Source organism: Uloborus diversus, chromosome 8 (assembly GCF_026930045.1).
Source record: "Uloborus diversus isolate 005 chromosome 8, Udiv.v.3.1, whole genome shotgun sequence".
NCBI lineage: Eukaryota > Metazoa > Arthropoda > Arachnida > Araneae > Uloboridae > Uloborus > Uloborus diversus.
The window spans coordinates 158,534,891-158,559,359 of NC_072738.1; the positions used below are offsets into that span (position 1 = coordinate 158,534,891).

The 24,469-nt window shown below is 33.9% G+C and overlaps 1 protein-coding gene across 1 annotated transcript; it reads left to right on the forward strand.

Annotated features, from left to right (window-relative positions):
- The first annotated feature begins 420 nt into the window (after nt 1-420).
- On the forward strand, nt 421-24,448 carry LOC129228706 (1,5-anhydro-D-fructose reductase-like). The gene is made up of 10 exons (XM_054863389.1): nt 421-492; nt 4,274-4,444; nt 7,032-7,142; nt 8,629-8,718; nt 11,876-11,992; nt 14,747-14,874; nt 16,113-16,191; nt 19,373-19,456; nt 21,222-21,313; nt 24,337-24,448. Exons 1-10 carry the CDS (start codon nt 421-423, stop codon nt 24,377-24,379), a joined length of 987 nt encoding a protein of 328 aa, XP_054719364.1. The 3' UTR covers nt 24,380-24,448.
- The last annotated feature ends 21 nt before the right edge of the window (nt 24,449-24,469 follow it).

Sequence of the window (24,469 nt, forward strand, 5' to 3'; positions counted from 1 at the left end):
CGCTTAAAATAAAATGATGGTGTCAAATCTTAAACCGCGTAAAATAAACCCGCGTAAAACTAGGGTCTACGGCAATTAAAATTGAAACACACAACCTTGTCCTACATAAACTTGAGGAAGGGTGTATTTAGCAGGACAATCTTGGCTGTTTCCTGCAATAACTATTCCTAAAAAATACCATAATATTCAATGCAATAACTTTAATACCCAGGAACAAGTCTAACATCTTTCGGGTTCTGTTTGAAAAATTTTTTCGAATATCCACTACCTTTTTGGCTCTGTAAGACAGTCAGTCTTTCACTTAACGTTAAATATTTAAGCGTTTCAAGAATACTAAAGAACGTTGAATGTAGCTTGGTAAAATATGAATACGTTTTCATTGTGCGATGCTTGTATTTTTCGTTTAGATCAACCAGCAGCATGGATGCCGTCCAGTACATTGAATTTTCAGATGGTAACAAAATGCCAATAATTGGATATGGAACTTCACTGGTAGGTCTTTTCAAAAATTGTTTAATTTGAAATCATTTTTGTTTTTCCGTTGCAGTTTCGCTACAACTTTTAGATGTATTAAAACTTAAACATTGTAACATAATTAAAATTTATTTTTGGTTCTGGAACATTTCGACTTTACACTTCGTAAAATATTAAGTTCGTCTAAACTAATATCACTGAAATGAATTTCATGCCATTTAAATGGATATCTTCAAAAATTTGTCATCTGCATCAAAACTAAGTTTAGAGGAAAAACAAACTACAATATTCATTTGACACAAAGAGTTCATTTTTTTACCGTAGAATAGGATTGTTAATTTAATGTTCCGTTACATCTATGGCATTATAACTTATTTAATTTTTAAAATACTTCAAAATGAGTTTGTTTTTGCGCTAAAACATTAACCCATGCGTTTCATAATTTTAACAGGGGAATATATATTTTTATTAACTTGAAATAAAACTGAGCATATGTTACAAACTTAATAAATATGGGTATTTCTGCATTGCAATAGTATTAACTGTTAAAAGAGCAAATTAAAAGCTTAGTTAAATTTAAATTCGGCAATCCTTTTCTGGAAAACATTTTGGTGAAGTGTACGTAATTCTTGAGGTACAAAAATGTGAGGTTTAAAATGGCATTATGTTAAAATTTCACGCATTTCCTGCCGATTACGTAAATCTAAATTCTTGTCGTATGGACAAATATTATAAAGCTCGACTAGTGTTAAAATCATTGAAACAAAACTGTTTCTTTTCAGACTTCTGATTGTAGTCTCGTCCCATGAAAAAGCTCAAATTTCACTCCTCCTGGTAGGACTGAACTTTTCTCAAATTCATTATAGATCCATCAAAACAAGTCACTGTGAAAACGTCACTAGTACGGTATTTCTTAGAAATATTTCTTTTTTATACTAGCAAAGATTTAATTCTAACTAAGCGAGTGTCAAGAGTATTAATTTAGGTATTCTAACATAGATTAAAACAGTAAATATATATATATAGAACTAAGAAGGCAGCAACTCCCAAAATATTGGGTTATCCAACTATTTAGGTTAAGGTAATTGAATAAGTCAAATCTTACTTTATTCGGCAGAAATTGCTTTTAGTAATAGGAAAAAAGCATGAAACGAATTTACGTAAAGCAAGAAATTTAGATTTTGATATTAAATTCATTTAAATTTAAAAAAATGAAGCTTTCTAAAGTTAAAAATATTTTGTAATTAATGACATAATTGTATTCAGGAATGTTCCCCACAAAGATTCTGCGGAATTCATGCTGCCGTGACTATTAAAAAAAATGGGTGCTGTAACAATTTGTAGTTTGAAGCACAATCGCAGTTTTATAAGTTCTTCGAACAATAGACTGAATATAGTAGCATTGAATCGTATTTTGGAAACGACGGTTAAAACATAAAGTGTCAAGTTCCTTGGATGGAGTAAGTTTCATAAAAAATGGGCTTCTGAAAATATTTCTTAAAACATATTTGAAAAAATTAACCATACATTGAAATACGAAGTAGTTCTTTCAGCAATTTGTGTAGCTCTTATAAATTATTTCGTTTGTGTTAGTTGGTAAGATTATTTCAAAGACTGTAAATACATGGTTTTTAATGCTTTAACAAATAGTCTTTACACATTGATGCTTTACATAGATCATTGAATGGCAATACTGGTCTGAAAAGAAGCTATAAAACTAATGTTAACACTTGGAAATAACAGAACAATAAACGGCAGAAAAGAGGTAATGCAGAACTAATATCCTGCTTGAACGTATGCAAAATATCAGACCAGTTATTTATCCTTAAAAGTAATCTCTTGATACTGAGGCTAAACGTATGCTTTTGTGACTGATCAGTTCTAAACGGTTTTTCTAGTTAATCTTAAATTAACGAAGAAAGTAACTTTTCTTTCGATAATTGTTGGAAGTCACAGGTTCCGTGGATTTTTTTAGTTTGATTTATCTTATCAAAGCTGTTTTGAGCAATCATGATTGCTCATTGTTCTAACTTGACCGTTTTTGGCGTTGTGGTTCCTTTTTCAGCTTGGACCAACTGCCTCTGCTGGCGCGTCGGAATCCGCTTTTCCTGATTGGAGGCGTCCATGTCCTGTACACACACACGTGCTCACTCATATATACACACACACCTATGTGCATACACACAGGTCTACACACACATGCGTGCACGCGCTCCTACGCACAAACACAACTATACACACGTAGCCACCCAGGAGGAGGGGCAAGCTTGGAGGGACAAGAGCCGTTTCTAGAAACTAACTCCAATGAATAGGTTCCTGTTGCAACTCGTGATTGCGAAATACATAATTTGAATTCAAAATGTCAGAATTCAAATTAATTGCTTTAAAATTGTTTTAATTATAAATTTTATTTGAGTCTTAGTCTTAATGCTTCTAATAGCATAAATATGCTCGAAGATTTGATGTGTACTTAACACTAAGCTCGTGAACTAGTGATGTTACCTTTTGAACTTCCCTTCAGATTTAAGAATGAATTTCCTCGATCCACTATTCTTACTGAAACTTTTGTTTCCCTCAAATCTATGCTTTACAGTGCAAAAGCACCTTATGTCTGAAATTGCTCTATGACATGAATATAGGAATTATTAACCGTATGCATAATTCTTGGTTGTGGATGCTCTTAGTGTAAACTTGTTCTACAGTATACTAACATTGTCATGCTTCTGTCAGTTAACTTAGTAAAGTCTCCCTAATTTACGTCACATCTTTTCAGATTACTTTTATGGGATCCAGTCACTCCGTTTGAGGCTGGCAAAAGCCCTTAGCAAAACTTTAATCCTGTAAGCATTGCTTCTTCAAGGGAATTTCGTTCTCAGTTTTGAAGTGACTTTTTATGTCTTTGAATTTGTGATCTGCAAACTTTTGTGTGACGGGGTGATGACCAAGTTTTTGCGATGAAAAACTCGCACATGCGCTCCTTTTATTTACTTTCTCGCTGTCCGAAGTTGTGGATACTCCTCTGGTGTAGCTGCTGGTTATCAATGGGGCATCAGTTGAAATCTGTGTTTATAACGCATTTCTCATACTATTTAGTGTTTTCGTTGTTTACAATTTTCTTCATTTAAATAAAACATCTTATGAATATGCTTAACTTCGTGGATGGGACTCGATCCGGGGTCCGATGTATTCGAAGCTTGGCGCTTTGTAAAATGCGCCACTGTAGGCATCGATCAGATTGCGCTGTGATGCAATATTTATGTGTAAGAAAAAGATGATTTCTCTTGAAAACGAAAATAAACAGTTGCTGGCCATTTCATGTGAATCATGAGTAACGGGACATTTGGAGTAGTTTTGTCACAATATTTTGTTTCACAAATACAGGCTAGAAATATTAAATAGCAACAGTAAAGAACTCTATTTGTAATAAAATGCGAGCGACGGGACACTAACAATAAGAGTCCCGTTAGGTCACAGGCATTTTTTGCCTGTTCATAAATTTTTATTTAAAAACTAAGTTTAATGTTCTAAGAATTTCTTATGACAAATCCTTACTGTTGCTATAGAATAAAATTTCTAGCTTTCAGTATATTTATGAAACAAAATACTCTGAAATCTCACGTGCCACTAAATGGAATGTTCCATAGATAACTTTGTAAATCAAACACGAAGTTTGCTATCCAAGTCATTAAGGAACAATGAAACAGTTTCCCTGCAATACAAAAGTTTTACTTCTATCGGTGTCTATACGGAACACCCTGTTTATTTTTAAGTTTCTCTTTAACGGAACTTTCTTTTTAAGGCTGATAAGGAAGATTCCCTTATACCAGCTGTGGAAGCTGCAGTTGATGCAGGATATCGTCATATCGATACAGCTTTCCTTTATAAAAATGAACCTATCATCGGGAAAGCTCTTCAGAAGATTTTCAGCAAAGGTGTTGTGGAAAGAAAGGACTTGTTCATTACCACAAAGGTAAAAGGAATTGTGATAGTTTTAAACTTTTTATTTGAATTTGCGTATTAAAATTTTTCAGCAGGAAAACGTTCAGTGGCTCTCGAGTGTTCGTACACTTTAAAATTTCTTAGTAAAACCAAAATAACGCGAAACTGAATCCGAAGTCCAATATTTTTTTGCATCATTCCTATGTCATTCTAAATGAAAGCCTGTAGATTTTCAAAATATTGACGGATCTTTTTGAAATGGGTCGAAAAACAACGAGAGAAATAATACTCCACAAAAGTCGTCGTACACTCGAATATTTTCGAATAAATTAAAGATTAAAATTATCATGTCGTTTATTTTTGCATTTTGTTGACCCTTAGGAGTCATTTGGCTTTAAATTTTTATTTATTCCTTAATATTGTGCTTAATACTTTAGAATGGCTGGTATCCGTAAAAACCAATCACCATTCGAAATTTGAATTTTTTTTTTTTTTTCTTCGCAGTAGAGGTAAATTGGTTTGAAATGTCTCTAAATTAGTTAATTTATTCCATTCTAAAACAAAAGGTCAACCGGCAAAGTTGACAAAGCATGATCGGAGATTTAAAGTTTAAAAAACTATGCAAAATACACATTTCAATGCTGTAACAGTTTTTGCAGAATTTAATGAAAAAAAACTTAAATTTAATTTTAACCTAAAATTGTTTGCCAAGCTCTCTGGTTAACGGAATGAAATGGGAACTCTTTCCGTAGAAATTTCTTCTTCGTGTGAAAAATGGAAATCTTACTCTTTTTGTCACAAAAAAAAGATAAATAAGCTCCAAAGCGTTTTGGAATAACGTCTTACTTACAGATGAAATTAAATTTAAAATTTTTGATTAAATTGTTGTATAATTGTCAGAAGAAAAAATCAACTTGATCCTAAGAACTTGGTTGGATCAGTTTATCAGGACGGTGAAGGGGTTCTCGTGTGAGGGTGCATATCAGCATCAGGACTTGGCAGTTTGGAATTATTTGAAATAATAATCAGTTTGTTCATTTAAATATTTTAAAAACCAATTTTAAACTCTTAACCTAAAGTTTGGTTATCGGAAACAATTTTATCAAGATATCGATAAGAAGCACACAGCTTTCAACGTTTGCGTCTAGTGCCTCAAATTGTCCTAAATTTTAGAAAATACCCCTTCAATCTCCAGACTTGAACTTAATGTAACATATTTAGAGATATCTAGACACTACGAAAATACAGCTTTGAAACGAAAATGGAGCTAGAAACAGTAACACTCGAAGTGTGGTTTAACACTTACTCGGAAATTACGCATAAAAAGGAAGAAAAAAGAAATCTATTCCCAGTCATTTAAAAAGTCTTGTTGATACTGAATGATATTATAGTAAATAATTACTTAATAAAAAGTTAGATTATTCAATAAATATAGACACTTTTTAAAGTGTACGAAGACTTTTGCGAGACAAAATTTCCGGCACTTTTTGGTTTTAGATTTTAAAAAATTAAAGTTTAAATATATCATGTATTTTTTTTAAATTGATCATAGATGTTATAATTAAATACCTATACCGAAATAATTCCAACCACAGGATAGGGTAATATTTCATTGAAAGTCGTAGGTGTACGAACACTTTTGGGAGCTACTGTAGGTAAAAGCACTCTTTTCATCCAGCTTTATCTTTAGATTAAAATGCTCTCAACCGATTGAAATCTTGACTTTCTTCGGTTATTAACGTTCACATATTGTTATCGTACCTGGGAAATAAAAGTGAGCCATCTCGTTGGGAAACTAGTTAATAGCTCATGCTCCAGCGTTAATGAAATTAGAAAAGTCCTCGTAAAATATTTAAATCTTGCGTTGCAAATTTAAAATTGCTAACCGTTAAAAATACTTCAAGTTAGTAATTTTTATCTTGCATAACTATTGCTAAATTTAATGCTATAGAATATTACTCAATGCTGCCGTCTGGCTAATAGTTAAGGCTTTTGTAAACCTTTAAAATTTCTCGGAATAAGTTATAAATGATTTTTTTTTTTACATTCAAATCTTCAAACGATGAAGTGTTAACTTTTAATTCGATTTCAAATTTTTAAAACAAACTACTAAGAACCCAAAACTTAAACGTAATATCAATCTCAAAGCATTTTACTACCTACGACATTAATAAATGCCTTTTGTGCAAAAATGTAACAGCAGTAAACAACATTGATAAAGCATGATTGGTCCAATTTGTTCTCTATCGACGTTGCTTACTACTAATGCAATTTACAAAATATTGAGTTTTTCCTTTTCAATCGCAAAATGAAAGGGGTTTAATGGCAAAACTGATTAGCCGATTTTAGTTTATGATTATAAAACTAACACTTAAAAAATAAAAGTTTGTTACAAAGAGCTACTTTTGAAATGAGCTGTACGAAATCATGAATGAAAAAGTGCTAGTCTCAAAGCAAAATCAAGGAAATACATCTGTATATTTAAGTTCTTAGTAACTTAAGACTAATGGATGACATCCACAAGAAAAGAGTCTGCTTACTGTTTTAAAAGCCTGCAGATCTTTGATTTCAGTGAAATGTCTAGCAGCAAGAATTAAAACTACACGCTATATTTGCAGCTTCCCGTGAATGGCTTTAAAGAAGTGAAATACTTCTGCCAGAAATCGTTGTCCAACTTGCAGCTCTCGTATGTTGACCTCTACTTGATTCATTGTCCAATGGCTTCAAAGGTAACTAGTTTTTCCTGTAATCCTTTTATCCACAGAAAAGAGCAAGATTTATAGTTACAAGTACATGACAATAATACTTCAATTACAGCATTTTTATGAAGTTTTTTCTATGCTTCGTAAGCTTTTAATGGATATTTGAAAGTTTTTTGCAATTTCTAGCTCTTAAATCAATGTATTGGGGATTTTGAATTAGAATTATTATAGGGGGAACCTGAGTGTTCAAACAAGCCTCTGGTTTGACACATTCACTATTACTTAAGTTTCTTAATTTTAAGATGTTAATTTTATGGATCAATAAATTACCCTGGATAGTAAATCGGGATCTGAAAACGGGTTTATTTAATGTGCAAATTTTAGATAATTATTAAATAAATGGATTAGCTATATCGGCGATAATATTAACTAGGTAAATTGCATTGCTGAATGTAATTGTTTTTCAGATATCCTTTTCATCTATTTTTAACATCATAATATAAGTTTAGAAATTTCCCGACAGCTAATAGATATGTTAATTGCAGATTTCTATGGATTTCGTCTGAAAGTGAAGCTATCGAACTTTCATATTTATTTCCCCTTTTTTATGAATTACAGAAGCACCAGTTTTATATGCACTTATGCATGATATTTTATAACTCAATCTATTGCCCTTGCATTTTTATTAGTGCTCAATACACTTATTCATGAAGTTTTAAACTGAATTTCGTCGATTTTGCGTATTTTTCAATAAATGTTATAACTTATAAAAAAAAATCCAATTTAAGGGTGTATTTACTGTTCAAAACCCTGTTTCATAAGATTGAAACTATGATTAATAAAGTTATAAGTTTCCTAACTGTCTTTGATTCCAATAATTTAACCTAGCGGTTAAAAACTCTTCAATTTTACGAATATTTACATTCTTAACGAAATTTTATTCTTTAGTACTAAACTATCAAACCATCTTTGGGTTGAAACGTGACAGGTACAAACTATTCAGTTTTGGGTTAAATAGTTTTCAAACTTCCCCTCAGTTTGAACGACTATTTTTCAAATCATAAATGCTTCAAAATATTTTACTTTTTGAATATTTTGAAGTTTATAATCAACAGAGTTTATAATTTATCAAAAGCTGTCTCTAACTGTATAGGCAGTTCTCTAAATTCTACAGAAAGAAACAAAACGGCAAATAAACAGAAGTCTTAAATTGTTTTGCATTTAGCGTAATATTTTATCACGTGTTTTCTATCCTATACTCTCCGCCAATAATATGTTTGGTACAGCATAATTTGTCTTTGACTTTTTCAATTGCTAAACGAAAACTGCTAAAGTCGGCATTTCATGTCGATAATTTTAAGGGAAATGTTTCCAAACTATTTATATTGAATCGTATAAAAAAACGTAGTCACAAACTTAAATTCCACGGATCTAAATGTAAGTAATTTAGTTTTTCGACTTATTTCCTTTATTTTGGTTGTAATTGGATTTTTACGGAGTGTTATGCTTTCAGAGAACTGAATTGGATGAAGAGGTGTACACCGTAGATGAAACTGGAACTTATCAAGGAGATTACACAATTGACTTAGTGACAACTTGGAAAGTAAGAAGCTTTTATCCTTTGCCTTAAAGATAGATTACATGACATAATTAAGACTTTTAATGCATAAAATTAAGATTGGTCTTAACATCGGCTCTTGTATTAGCTTCCACTGTAAGCCTTCTTTTAGTTATAACAGGCTTAGGTTTACTTTTAACAATAATCCTTTTAATCTATGAAATTGTAAAAGTCGTAAATTTGGAACGGTAGTAAATTTTTCAAACTCGCTGATAAAGATCAACGCGTAACAGAACGAAAGGTAAATTCGCTCCAACAATTGGAAATGGGAAATTTTATTTTCCGTATTGTATTTTCGTCTCGAAGAATTAAAACTGAAATTCCAACTTTCAGAGTTTAGTAAACTAAGCATGGACGAAAATATTGAGTCAACTGACCTGATTTTTCAAATCATCCCCACCCGAACAGGATCCCACAAACTTAGTTGAAATTCTATATAGCTGCAGAGATTCCTTTGAAATTGATCTGTGCAATTTTTAATCTTCCAAGTTTCAAATTTTGAGGATCCTGGATCCCTAAAATTGGAGGCTCCAAAGTGGCGGAATTGTGAAGTGAAACTAATTGCCGTATTAAGGCTATGGCTGCAGAAAATTGTATTGCACTGGAAAAATGAAATTTTGATGGCTTAAATTTTAATTTTTGATAAGTTTTGATCTTTTCGATCAAGCTCATTAGCTTTTGAGTAGCCGGCATGTAAACACTAGACATAGCTGAGTGGGAAAATTTTGTCGAATATTTTTCAAAGTCATAAATTCTGGAAAACTATCGTACTTCGTAATTTTTTGTCAATACTTTTAATTTTTTGATTTTTAGGGCTTCAATATTGATTTTGTAAATTGTTATCCAAATTAGCTGTTAAATCCCATCGTAAAGAAAATTTAGATGTTTTTCAACGCGCTTTAGCTCAAATTTGTTACTTTCAATCTTAGTTTCGCTAGTACCATTAGAAAACTAACATTTTACCTCTTTAAAATGGGATTTTCCAACTATGTTATTTCAGAAAAACAAAGTTGGCTTCAAATACTGTCCTATCGTTGACGAGAAAATCTCATTCTATGAAGCGTATCGGGTGTTGATTGCAATGGAAAAGAGTACATTTTGAATGGTTTACATTTGTCAGATTATCTTATTTTTGAAAAATGTTAGTTTGCAATGGAAATAAGATAAAAAACAAATCTTTTTGTGGAAGAACAAAGCCTAAGATTCTCCAATATCTGGCATGACACCTTTGCATTGGTGTTGCTAGTTGTAAAACTGGTGTCGAAAATAGGCTACATAACTGTCAGAAATTAAGACTTTTGGTATAATTGGACCTCATGATATTCACAAACATTACTCAAAGTTCGTTTTTTAAATCTTTATCCGAAAGAGCTATTTTAGATGAACAATCTGTTCTAACGGTATTAAGTAAAAGAAAATGCAAGGTGAAATGCCGAGCCCAAGAGCATTTAAATTGTGCTACTTTTATGTGAAGGATTTTGAGTTAATTTAAACGAATATATTTCTTACAGATATTTTAATCTCTGTAAATGTAACCCAGGGAAAAACTTGTTTTGACAAGAGGATAGCGATGTAAGATATTCTAAAGTTATTTTTGCTCAGAATTTATGAAGACTTCAGATCAAGGAGAATTTTTCCCAACGCATTTTGGTAATATTTAACATTAGTAGTACAAGAAAGTTAATGAGCTCCAACTCTCAAATACCAGAACGTATAATGGAACAGTGAAGAGCAGCATCTGTAGAAATGATATTTTAATATTTGAGGAAAAGAGTTTCGGATTTCATACTAACAATAGGGATATGTTGGAATTTTACGCTTTTCTTGCTTTATTTTCAGCGAAACACAAGCAAGCATGTACGGTAAAACTAAAGCACAATAGATGAAAAAATATAGATATTACATTCTTTACTTCCCACTGCAGAAAATTACTTAAACTGCCAAACTATCAGGCGCCTCCGAGGGCACTGAATTGTTTCGTGCACCAGTTTACACCTCCCTCTCCCTTTCGTATTCTTATCGCCATTTTCCTCATGGAAGAAAGGTTTTGCTTTATAAAGGGATTTTCAAGAAGCTCCATTAAAATAAAGTATTAAAATTTTCTTAATAGAAATTAAAAATTCTTCACTGTTGGAGTTAATCGCAACAGTATAAAAGAAAAATTAGTCCGATGACTTTCCATTGACAACCCTTAAAAGAAAAACCAAGGGATAGTACCGATATACTACCAAGAAAAACTATTGTTTTGTGTCAAAGTAGTTTTATTCTGGTAGTGATAAGAAATTCTATTTAGTCTGGTAGATTTCGAAGCAATTTTATTTCTGCCTGCAGTAAAATTAAAAAAATTCCTTATAAGCAAAATGTGTTTTGGTTGATTTTAAAAGGATCAATTTGCCGCTCCCAAGCTAGTGCCTCCCGGGACGGACCGCCCCTCCGCACCATCCTAGCCACTGGTCTAAGCATGGTAGTTCGTTTCACAAAGCTGATTTGCCATTTTTGAGCCTTTTTTAGATCCTAGGCCCCCGGAATTTAGATTTAGGAAGCTGAAAATTTGCACTTCCATTAATGTTTATACAAATCGGAGATGATACGGTGGACACCTGTAGTCTTTTAACACGGAATGACTATTCCAACTGACTGAAGACAAAATTAGTTTGCTATACAAATCGGTGACAGGATATCTAGAAAAGTCTTTCCCAAACACCAGTTGCCAAGTATTACTAATGTTTGTTGAAAATGTCTAACCTTTCTGGAATGCATGCATTCTTGAATTAAAAGTTTGGAACAAATTATTCAAAGTTCTTTTTTTGCTGCTTATTCATTAGTTTTCTTGAAACAGAAAGAGGATGCTCTACAAATCGCCTCTACAGCATACATCACTTTTCTGCAATAATTTTAAAAACTGTAAAATAAAGTTGATCTGTAAAAGCTCGAATTTTGAGTTGCGTTTCTCAGTTCGTAGTTTCAGTATGCCCCACACCCTCACCCCCTTCTGTAAATGACATTTTGTTTCTGAATCGACTTTAAGTCCAGAGACTAGAATTTTTGAAGGTTTTATTGTTAATGAACCGTTCTATCTATAATTGCACAGATTTTTAGATTTCTTTCTCTGCTATGACATGCAATTCATCTTTTTACTTAGGCAATGGAAGAACTTGTTGACGAAGGGTTAGTAAAATCCATTGGACTCTCAAACTTCAATAGTCTACAAATTCAGAGAATATATGATAATGCAAGAATCAAACCTGCCAATTTACAGGTAACAATATGGGACACAATTTCTCTAAAATTAGTAATATTATGTTCATTGAATTCGGTTGTTTCTCATTTTTCAAAAGTTTTTTCTGAACGAGCGTGGTCAAAATCGTTGCAAGTTACTTTTTCTTAATTTTGACTGTCTTCTCTTTTCAAAGAAAAATCTCAAACGACATTTACCGTTTTCAATTTTGCTGCTGAGGTCACAGTGAGCAAATTGCTAGGGTTAACAGAATAAAGTTTCAGGACACTGCCAGACTTCGCTGAATGAATATTTTATTTTGGGAACAATACTCGCGTTCCGCTGATAAATTGCTCACTGTGGGAAAAATCATAAAGGCGATATCTGGCCAGAAAAGAGAACCACGCGCTCCGTTTCAAAATGTCTTCCATCACTTGTGACGTCTCACAATGAAACATTTTGGTTCAAAATCAGACATTTAAAATTAAACGTTGCAAAGAAATATTTTCTGAATCTATTTTTCTGCTTATTCTACAAGTTTCAGTGTGTAAAAATAGAACTTTCGACTGAAAGAAATCTATTATGCATTCAACTGCAAACAAAATTGCCTGATGGGTGTCTAACCTCTTAAGTTTATTAGCTACTCGCTCGACTTTGCACGGTCTACCTCGAAATTAAAAGTTGTCACGCCAGTAAAGCTTGAATAAAAAAACTGAAATTTTGCTGCAGAATGCATTTTAAATTCCCAGATTACAAGAACAACCTCAAAACAGCCAGAATTTCATTTGTTCATTTATCTTTCTTCATTTCTTTACACTAAAAATTTTCATGAAAGCATTGCAATTGAAAGTAGAGATGAAGCACTAAATGAATTAAATGGAGAAAGGCCATCAAAAATTAGGGATTTTTGTCTAAATCAAAGTGTCGGCATGTTAATTCGCAACTCCAGAACTCAAATACACTACCTAGGAGTGACTAATAATACTACTGAAAAAGGTAAAACATTCCGTTCCACTAGTTTTCTTTAGAGTAAATTACAGGCTTCAGACAGTTAATAGTGTAGTGTAATTTTAGACGAATAGAAAAAAGTTTCCCACGAACAAGTTGAAAAATTAGTCATTCATTAAGCTTTAATGCAAGTTATAAGTTAAGCATTTGTCTTTTACCTTTTTTCATCCGCCATTAGACAGTGGCTGCTGCGCCCCTATAGTTTATTGGAATTGTGAATGGTTTTTAATTGATGTATCTGATAATTATTATCGAAGGTTCATGTTAAATAGCCAAACATAAAGACGGGGAATCTATTCATACCTGGTTCTATGATCAGTTCATTGGCGTTCCGGTGAAGTAACTTGAGCATAGATACATACGCTCAGTTTTTAGTTATATAAGATAGTTTGTCATTTTCATGCACCCTTGCTTATCTGGTACATTAAAGCTGTTAAAGCAGTGAGCTTTTATGATTTAATTGCAGAGAAAAAAGGACCTAAAGGCAAGAGGACAAAGTTTGGTTATAAGGTCTCTCGGCGTACGCCACAAGATCAACACAATCCGGCTCACGTTGAGAAAACACATTTCTCGATTTCCAATAAATACTAGCAATCGCAAATAATCTTTCACTAAGTGGTCAGTTCCTGATACTAAGCAAAATGGGTAGTTTTATTCATTTAATGTTGCGTATTTCTCCTTTTAGTCGAGTATGAAGTGTAGGAAAACTTATGAAAATTATTTAAAAATTAAGGATTTAAAGCTTTCAACCTTTCTCGCTGGATAATCTTTGCTGTTTCAAAACATCTATATGGAAGCAAATTTTTTGTTAAATTAACATTTAGTTTCTGCAAAGATGTAAATCTGATTTTTTACAAATGCTTCATACCAGATAGAACCGATTTCTGTTTAATCTTTAGAGTTCAAAATAAATTTCAGTACATTGCTATTCTCGTGCAGAAAACGTATGAACATAAACATGGCCCCTTTTTGTCTTTACTACACTACAGTGCTATGTTGCATCCTAGTAATCTACAAAATTTAAGCCGTAATTACTATTTTATTGACAGACTAAGGGTAGCATTGTTTAGTTTGTCACACGTCAATTCTACGTCACTGGTATGCATTTTTGTGTCAATCTCCAAATGACAGACTAGAAATAACAAATTTACTTTAGACAGTATTGTGTCAAGGAATTGTTCCGGCTTAAGATTTTTAATTTTGGATAGAAAAGATAGGTTAGTTTAAACTTGTGAAGTATTAACTTAAATTCTGTCGTCATCGCATGAATTAAGTAATCAAATCTCGGGAACTCGTAACTTTCGTAATGTTTAATTAAATTAATAGCTTATTTTTATAATTTATCAGTAGCTCCAACTCAAATTTAGCAGATTTTATAGTGAACAAAATTTATCTCCGCACAAAATACTTTGACTTCTGCAAGCGATTTCTAAGAGCTACTGAATATTCAAAGTTTCGCGTATTAAATTCTTTTAGATGTTTTAATACTCTAGTTCAAATTAAAATTTAGCGTACATAGCTTGGTTCTAGAAGATTATTAAAACTATCTGTAGAATTTAGTTCCCCGTTACTCTAAAAAATTAAAAGGTGTTGTAAGAGACTGGAAAAGATTTTAATAAATAAAAATGTGAACTCTTGCATAAAACTTAAAGTAAAATCCAATGCAAACGGTTATGTATCTAAAAAATCAGAACAAATACCAACTCCATAACTTAGAACTTGAAAATCTTAACAATTGTACTAGTTCTTAACGCTTCATGAAAATTTATACTTAACTTCCTGTTGCAGGTTGAGTGTCATGCTTACCTTCCTCAATATGAGTTGCACGATTTTTGTAAGAAGCTGAATATTTCTTTCACATCGTATGGTTCTCTTGCATCTCCTGGATTTGTTGAATATATGGTTAACGCAGGAATGTAAGTATCTTATTGTGAAAAAAATCTTTTGTTCTACTGATTAAAGGACTAAGTAATTACGATGTTACTGAAAGCTATGGTAACTAACTCGAACTGTAACCAAAGATTTCTAATCTTGTTCCACCCGAGAGGCGATATGAGTAAGGCATCTACCTCGAGATGAGGTAGTCTGGCGGCTATAGTCCGACCGCTGACTTGTCAATCATTTGAGAAAAAGTCCATTCCTTAAAATAGGAAAAGGAAGAAAGGAAATGTGCCATATTTTTGAATATATATATAGCAACATTTTGGCGATATGAAAAAAAATGAAGTATTTTCGTTATGTGACTGATTAGACCTGAATCGTTTTGCAATTTTAGCAATAACTGCAGTTAGTTGGCGACAAAGTAAAAATGACAAGCTTTGCATATTTTACTGCAACTCTACTCTGGCCAGTTTCCAATTCAAATCAATTATAGAAGGTGTTTTCTGTAATCGATATCTGCTGAAAGAAATTAAAGACTCGCTTATTTAGGATGTTACCTGTCCCACGAGTCATCTGCCTTGACCGCACAAAATTCAAATGTTGGGGATATTTTGATAATTGTGAATCTGTCGCGGTGGTCTCATTTTTGGCATAAATTTTATTTTGGTAACCCTGCTGATTTATAGTAACCCTATGTGAATAGATGTTTACGATCTCTTTGTTTAGATTTGCAAAGAAAAATATCTCTAGCGCAGGCGCTGGAGCCAAAAATTGACGCCAATGAAGAAAGATCGCCAGATTCCCAATTATCGAAATATCCCCCAAATGTTTCATTTTGTAATTTCTTAAAATTAAATTGACGTATTCAGTCTTAAGCCATCAACGCAAAGGCCCATTCCGTTCAACTTTTCCGTATTGCCCATCACGGATATGGACACTTCTGAAACGAGGAGCGAAGGGTCAACTCTTCGCGGTCAAACTCCCCCCCCCCCGTGCTAGCCCATCTGTAATTTGATTTCCATAAACATTCCCGTGTAATGGCATTCACCAGAATAGAAATTTTAATCACTTTTGTCAAAAACATAACTTAAGAGAACCATTTATGCAGTCTGATTTATCATGGGTTTCTTTCTACAAAGTCATCATCGTAGTCTACATTCCGTTACCATGATACAATGACTGTTGCTCAAATAAGCAACATTAAACCTTGAATTTTTCTCTTGTCTAATTGCCAAGAAATAAACTATTGTTTAATGTTTCGTTTTTTCGTTAGGGGCTCTCAAAAGGAACGCCTTTTAGATGATGAGAAATTGAAGCCAATTTGTGCAAAGCATGGGAAGACTCCAGCTCAGGTATGATATAATTAGTTTTGTTTACTGCGTTCATAAGAACCACAGACTAGATAATAACAAAAAATCTCCATTTGGTGACGTCAATGAGGCGTTTGGCGCAAACAGATTGTTGCCAATGCAAATAGTATGGGTTTACTTTTTCCATACATAGTGTCAAACCTTTTGGTAACAACTCCTTATTTAGTTTCGGTTTATCTTTTCCAAATAGTATAATATATTCGGCTAATGTTCAAAAATCTCACTCGAAAGCTGTTGCTTTCAAAGGAATCTTTCACCTTTAAATCTCAATTTGGATAAAAAAGTTCTTTCAGATTTCTGACACAATAAGTTGAATACAGACTTCAAGTATCTATTTCTTGAAATTTCAGCTTGAAAGTAGTAGCAATTATGTAACTTAGTGTCTTCAAAGGATGATAGCAAAAAATGGAGGAATCATTTAGGGTCAGTTTTCAAAATTTAAGGTCAATTACTCCAAGTAACTCTGAGCAACAGTTGGCAGCAGTCCATTACGTGTAAGTTTAGATTCAGTTAAAAGAAATATAAACTTTGAGGAAATTTCGGCAAAAAACAAATCAGAGCCCATGTGTTTCTCAATTGAAACTTGAAAGTTTCAACCTAAATTACTCCAAACCAAAACTGAACTTTGAAGCGCAGCTATAAATACATATATAATTCAGTTTCTGATCAAAGTTAACAAAGCCAAAGGATCAAATTTCATCTACTTTGCCTCTCAATTTCGTATCTATCGTCGCTTCAGAGCAACAGTAAGACATCTAATCCCAGGAATAATAGTTAGATATAATACTGTTGCTTTGAGGCGACGATATGTTCTAGCTTTAGACCCTGGTACATTTTGGCTTAAAATATTTTCCTATCCATATAGGATGTAAACTTTGGAGGAAGTCGATACACCTTAAGTAAATAGAGAACTTACTACGCCCAAACCATCCATGCTCTAAAATGTAGAACACAATGCGGTACGAATTGCTGATACTCAACTAAACAAATCGATTTGGCTCCATGGGATCGTAACCTGATTGTAAAACTCAAAATAACTGTTCTGTTTTCTATTTACCAGTTTTCAAGGATGTGCTGGGCTTCCTTTGAATTGCAAGAATCTGGCTTCGTTAACTTCTAAACGCCTGTTGGGGAATTTGCTTTTTCATTTCTACTTTTAATTTCTCATTTTACTTCTAATGTTGGACTTGTTTCACGTTACACAATGTATAGGTTGCTCTATTTTACACATTATCAGTAAAGTACGAAAAAGTTAATTGTTGAAAGTTTAGATCGTCTTGGTGAAGTGAGATAAGCTACCAAGACACTATTTACAGAACTTGCATTTAAGCTTTGTTTTTGAAACTATTGTCTATATTTACCCTACAATAAGGCAGCTAATATTTATTTAAAAACTGGCTCTAAAAAATTGGTTTGATCTCGTGTAAGTTTATTTAATTTTCCCACAAATGAAATGCTAATATTTCAAGCGAAATTTTAGTTATGGTATCTCACCCAGACAGAGGCAACATTCGAGTGCGCCACGATACTTAATCCTTTTCAGTTGAAATTTTCTTTTAATCTCGAATTGTGAGTCTACCGAGGAAGCCTCTTGAAATGTGGCAGCACAGTCAGACCTACTGTCTAACAATCGATTATATGGAAAAGCTAATATCCGGTTTATAGACGGAAATGGACGTATCTATTAGTTTGTAGGGATATTAGTTGGTTTGTGTCAGGTGTGCCCTTTTACTCTAATGTTTAAACTGTTAAAAATTTTCCGGAAAATTTACGGTAATTGTTACTGGCATCCATGTTGCCAGTAACTATTACCGTAAAAATCAAATGTTACTGTAAAATTTTACGGTTTCTTCGGTAGGCCACAGCAACCAATTGGCGCTGGGATCGCTTATTTCTCCGGTATAAATTACCGTAAAAAACAGCGATGCGTTAGTCCGCCATTTTGCAGTGACAATTACCAGAATCTTCCTGAATTTTTAACAGTGTAGTCTTATTTTGTAAAATTAAATTTGCTCAGAGCAAGATTTTTTAAAATCTAAAGTATATTCGATCTAGATTCTCACGGCAAAAATTGATCTGTTTATTAACAGCAAAGTTTTGAGTTTACCATTTTGCTCTTACGTTCCTGAACGAAATGAAGATATTTTCTTTTTGTTTCCATGGTAACAATTTTGTTTCCTCTTTATTTTTGAGAATGCAATAAATGAATAAAGCACTAGTGACATCATAAAACGCGTGCATCAAAATCCCATCATCAATTTCCCTTCCCTGCTAGATTCATTCAAATGGAATCGTCTTTACTTGGCAGATTACCAAATTACATAAAATCCGTGGTAAAACAGTAAGTATAATTGGGTCAGGATTAAATCTTTTTTCTCCAAACCACTCAAGACTGACAACTTTCATTGATTCGAATGTAAAACCTTGCAGTGACAGTGCTACAAGCGTCACAAACCTCACAAGTAGCTTAAATCCGACAAGCTGAAATGAAAGATCGCGATAAAATTTTTTCTTTTAATTCGTGGTAAACATGGATTCGAGTTCCTGTATAGTTAATCTTTTAAGTGTACTACTTGAGCAATATCTTACTAAAATATGCTGTTCGCATGCATTTCAATTTCTATATTTTTAGCACGCACGTGGGTAATGTCGTTATTTTTATGAAAATTGTTCAAAGTTACTTTAAACAAGTTAAGTTTTGACAATGAATGTAAAATTCCTGCTTAAATCAGTGCTTCGGAGCAAAAATGACTCTCTGGGAATTTTAGAGCCGAACTCGCAAGCATTGGCAGAGTGGCGGACATACTGGGAAAATGAAATTTGCTCTTTAAGCCCTACTCCCGATTCAGACTCTTTAGCCCTGGTTTAAATATAAATCGTTCTTTTAGTCTTTTGCTGATTTCACCAAGCCTTTCGATTTTTGAAGCTAAAATGACATGCACCACTCCTAATCATGTCAGATTATGAACCTTATTTGACAGATGGAAGGACGACCACAAGAAGCCCTAGCCCAATAGTCTTACTTTTGGTAACTAATTTTGGATTACCAAACCGGTTGGAATCTTAAGCCTTTAATTTATAAAACTCCAAACGAACTGCAATGTATATTAAATGAGAGTTATTCTAAAGCTTAGTTACCTAAATTGTCTATTTGAATTTTCAGGTTCTTTTAAGGTATCTGGTGCAACGTGACATTGCAGTGATTCCAAAGAGCGTAAAATCTGAAAGGATAAAAGAAAATATTCAGGTAAACTCCTTAATCTTAGAGATTAAAAGTGGAATTTTCAAGTTATGTGTGGCTAAGGCCGTTGAAAAAATTTAGTCTGCAGAGTTAGACTAAGTTTTGATTTGTAAGTAATCAATGGATCTAAAAATCAGTTTCTAGTTATTTGATAGACAATCTACATCTTTTCGGGCAAGACGTATATTCGCATTTTCTGATGTTTATCGGACAATGAATAAAGTTTTTTTCCCTTCAAGAAACAAAGTTAATCCTTCATAATTTTAATATCGAAAATAGCTTCACATAGAACTAATGACACTACTTAACAAAAACAACTTTTTGTCTGCATCCTTGTTTTAAATAGTCACTTCTAATTTTGGGTCGAAAAAAACTAATTTGGCAGTGGATTTTTTACCATCTCTTTTTTTCAAGGTACACAAAATTTCGCAGAAGATTCACAGCAACTAATTGATTTTAAGGTAATTTTTAAAAGAAAATCCCGCGCAATAAATTCTATTGAATAGATGCCTTTTTTATTAAAGCTTGTTTTTGGGAAAGCAGTGGTTGCTTTTGGCTTATTGCTGTAAAATCTTAATTTTGGATTGCGATGTGTACGTTAAAGGACCATATCTTGTAATAGTTCAGCAGCATTTGGTGAGAATTAACTCGGTCCAATGACCTTGCCTTGATATCTGCGTTGCATTGTAAAGATATCTTGGTGAAACCTCTACTCATGCTCATAGCATTAGTTTTTAAACAAAATATCCTAGAAGTGAACAAAATGATTTCAGAGAAGTTATTCAATGGTCACAGAACTTCTACAGGGATTGTTTGATCAACTGTCTTTAGTTCTCGTCTTCTCGGCTGCTTTGAAATGCTTCTAATACACCCTTAAGGCTTCTTGTGTGTTTTTCACTAGTTCGCCACTTTTTTCAAAAACGTTATTTACATAACTACTGTATTTGGAGGGCCGTCAAAAATGCTCTCCTAAAACTTAAAGGGAAATTTGAAAAATAACCTGAAGCTGAGGTATTGGAAAATTTTCTTTGTTCACAGCTTCCACGAAGTTCTTCATTCCACCCAGCAGAATCAGCATGGGTGGATCTACCTAGAACTCGGAATTCTTGCTGATTTTGAGAATTTATCTTTCCAGAACTTAAATTTCTTGTCCATTACGGTTGTCATGTATTGAGATTTTTATCCCAACCGAGGGTGCAAGTTAAGAAAATAGTCCGTCCCATGGGGGGGGGGGGCTTTCTGCCAGGCAAAAAGAATTTGTGAGAATTCACCCCTAGTTGGCCCTGTATCTTAAACTAGACCAAATCTCTATTTTTTTATGGCGATTTTTGCGTTGGGGAAGGCAAAATACTTCAAAAATATCTTGAGCCGGATGCATTTTTGGGGTTGACTAGTGTGGTTAGTTCATCTCGCAATTTAATAGTGTTTGGTATAGTTTACTCTTGGGTCTTTTTGTTATTGGTCGGCAAATTGGAGGCACCAGTTTCCGCGTGATTAGTTTAGTAGCTGAAGAAATTGCATTGTTTGCTCATCAAATATTTTGCGTTTACGAAACTTCATGTGTTCTATCGCTCTTTTTAATCTAATGGGCGTTTTAAATTTGAAACAAATTAACAATTGAATTAAATTTTTTAAAGTTTAATGCTGGGACCGAAAAAAGGTGCTGAAGTTTTTAGCGTGCAGCGCTGTAAAAATAGTTTCTAACTCGGATTATCTATTGGGTTAAGATCTACGAATATTAGTTTCAAATTTACTTAACATATCTTTGCAGATTTTCGACTTTCAACTGGATGAAGAGGATAACGCTGCTTTAAGAGCAATGCAGAAGAATCTTCGTATTTTTGATTTTGACTTTTTGAAAGGGTAAGTCTAATTAGAATAAACTTCTCTTTTATTTACAAAAATAAAAAAATTTTGAATTTCTTTAATTTTAATGCGGTTTCTTGATTTATTTCGACAATTTTTGATTTTGTTGCATAAACTTAGTCAATAGGAAGATAACTTGCAGTTTGAACTTAACATGCTTATTCTATTTTCAGTTAATTCCTTAATGTCATTGAAGATGTTATAAAAATCGGTTTATTATTAAGATAGTGTATTAAACGAATTAAAATTAACCTTTCCTGCTGCTCGACTTCTTGGAAACATTTTAACTAAAATGAATTGAAAAATTAAGCTGTACAAATTTATGGTTAATATTTATAATATTATGGTTAATAATCATGGCCCTTGGTTAAATGCCGTTACAATGTCAACACGGTCGACTTTCTTAGTTTATCGAACTTCGGTGATACGAAAAGAAAGTAGTTTTTTTGGAGGAGTAGTCTACCTTTAGATGCTCCTTATTAGAAACATTGCAAATATGCACTTGTTTGGCATCTTGTTTGCTTTTAGGTTTCTCTGTTCCTAAAACTTCCTACACTTGCAAACTTAAGCCCTAGTTTCCTGGAAGCTAAATCACAGCTTTGGCGTCGCTACTCGGCGTGACGCTGAAATCAGTCAAGTGATTCCGGCTTGGCCACCCACGACGTCGATTTAGCTCCGGCGCGCACGCGCAGAATAATCGACTTTTCCTCTCGGCGATAAGCGACGCCGAAGGTCGGCGATTCGCTCCTAGGGAACCAATGCTTTAGCAGTGACGTCACGACGCGGGGTGGAAAACATGTTTACAGATAAAACGTCACTTATTAGCTACCTACCCTACCTACTTCGCGAATAAGATCACCACCTGTCTACGGAGCTGCTATTGGCTGTCACTTTGATTCAAATGGATAAAATTATCAGCGCTGCTTACCTGGTAACGTTGAAAATATTTGAACAGAAATTGACATAAGGTTACGTATGCGTGGGTTTAACTAATCGGATTTCTCAACTAAAGAGCGTAATTTCACCTGAATGTCGGGCAAGGAAGGTACTAGAAACTATTTCCTTCGTTTGGCCTCGGCTTATTTCTCCATTGCAAAGTAAGCTTGCACTCCAGTATAGTATTAGAATTAAAAACAATACTTCCGGATTTAACAGCAGTTAGAGAAATTTAGTTTTTCTAGTACTTTGTTCGGGTTGATTTGATGACATAAATTTCAGTGTTTAGTCTTGCTTTTATACGAAAAGTTTATTCCATTTAGTTCACTCCAGGGTCACCCGTACCTACCACTACACGTGGTTTAATCGGTTACATGACCCTAAGGACTTTGATCCAGGTAAGAAATGGTTACCGCTAGGAGTGCTGGGACAAGGGGGTACGGTACGAAACGGGGAACCCCGCTCTGCTATGCCATCTAGGGCTTCCAGAGAACGGACCTTTCGGCCGGGGCCCCCCTACCCGTAAGGGAACGAGAACTAAACCACTTACGACTCTAGACACCGTGGACCCAGGTACGGACCTGACTCCGGTGGTGCCCATTGCCTACTCACTGTCCCACTCGATAGCCGTTGGGCAGATACAAATCTGCTCACACGCAAGTAAAGAGTGGTCGTTTTACATACGTGGATGCTACACCATCGTAAAACCCTCCCCATTTACCCGGGCTTGGGACCGGCATAGGGACGGGCCTGGCCCCTAAAGACCAGACCCCACCTACGGCTGGGTTGGGACAAGGGGGTATCTATTCGGAATGGACACTCGAAAGTTTGTTCATGAACATCTTCAGCGTGCCCCAGTAACCATTAACTAACTCTCAGGATGATTGATATACTGGCATGGTACCCGTGACACTCGGTTAAGTCCGACGCCTTACCGATCAGGTCACAAAGGCCTCCCATATAGAACAGCACACATGCAGAAAGTATATGCCGCAACTTGCTGCAGAAAGAACTGAGGCACTTCTGGCACGAGGGGGGGGGGGGAGTCGAACCCACTGCTTGAAGAGAGTAAAGTCAACTCATAGACCTATCGGTCACTGAGGCTGAAAAATAAATTTGATAGAAAATTTTATGCACCCCGAAAATCGAGTAAAAAACCAAGTTTTCATAATTTTTGAACAATCCCTATTGTGTATTGTTCTCATTTGACTGTTTTGAATTCCTACGATTTTATTTTCCCACCATCTCCCTCTGCCAGCACCACCGTCGCGTCGACCTGCCTCACGATGCGGCTCCTCTTGCGAATAGTCTCCAGGTTGCGTCCATATCCTACGCATACACACTCATGCCTAGACACAAACACGCACTGCATACACAACTCTCACACACATGCATAAACACGCACATGCGCCTACACAAACATACACGCTCGTTATTGCGAAAAACATAATTTGAATTAAAGATGCCAAAAGTTCAAATTACTAATTTCTCCTTTATCGTTAAAAAAATATCTTTGTATAATTCTCATTTAGAATTCCATTTTATTTCTATAAATTTTTCAGGAATATACTGCATGTCAAGTGCGTTCTATTTGGTATGCAAACTAAAGCTTGAAACTGTTTGGTACATTTAAATAACTCAACAAGTTTTATTTTTATTTCCACGCTATTTAATACTTTTATGGAGAAAATATTTTGGTCATTCCAATCTTTTCTTACGCATATTGTAACAGTTTTGAAATCGAAAGTAAAGTACTTTTTCGTTCTAAGCGTGACTCTAATTCTTGAAGATTAGTGCAGTTCTGTTTCCTATTTCCGTGAAAGCAAAGGAAACCAATTTTATTAACTTTAATAAAATTGGATAATATTCCAAATCAAAATATTTTCCAGTTTTAGCATTTAAACCATTGAGTACTAACATTATACTGTAACGAAAATATTCCCTTTTACAAAGGTTACCGAAGAATGTTTCAATGCTGTAAAATGCACTTTATTCCATCAGGTATATTTAAAAAAAATCTGTTATTAAAGGAATGAAAATTGTATAAAAGTTATTTTTCCAGTAACAACTTTTTCTTTTTTCAGAATGAAGGATCATCCGGAATATCCTTTTAATATACCTTTCTAAACTGAACGTGGGGCTGCTGTGTATTTTTTGTATCTATTGTTCATATATTTTTACTTTAATAAAATATTTTCAAACTAAGCAAGAGCTTTT

Coding starts and splice junctions, on each gene's coding strand:
- LOC129228706 (XM_054863389.1), top strand. CDS start 421: ATGGATGCCGTCCAGTACATTGAATTTTCAGATGGTAACAAAATGCCA. Junction 14,875..16,112: donor TATATGGTTAACGCAGGAAT/GTAAGTATCTTA, acceptor TTTTTTCGTTAG/GGGCTCTCAAAAGGAACGCC. Junction 21,314..24,336: donor GATTTTGACTTTTTGAAAGG/GTAAGTCTAATT, acceptor TTCTTTTTTCAG/AATGAAGGATCATCCGGAAT.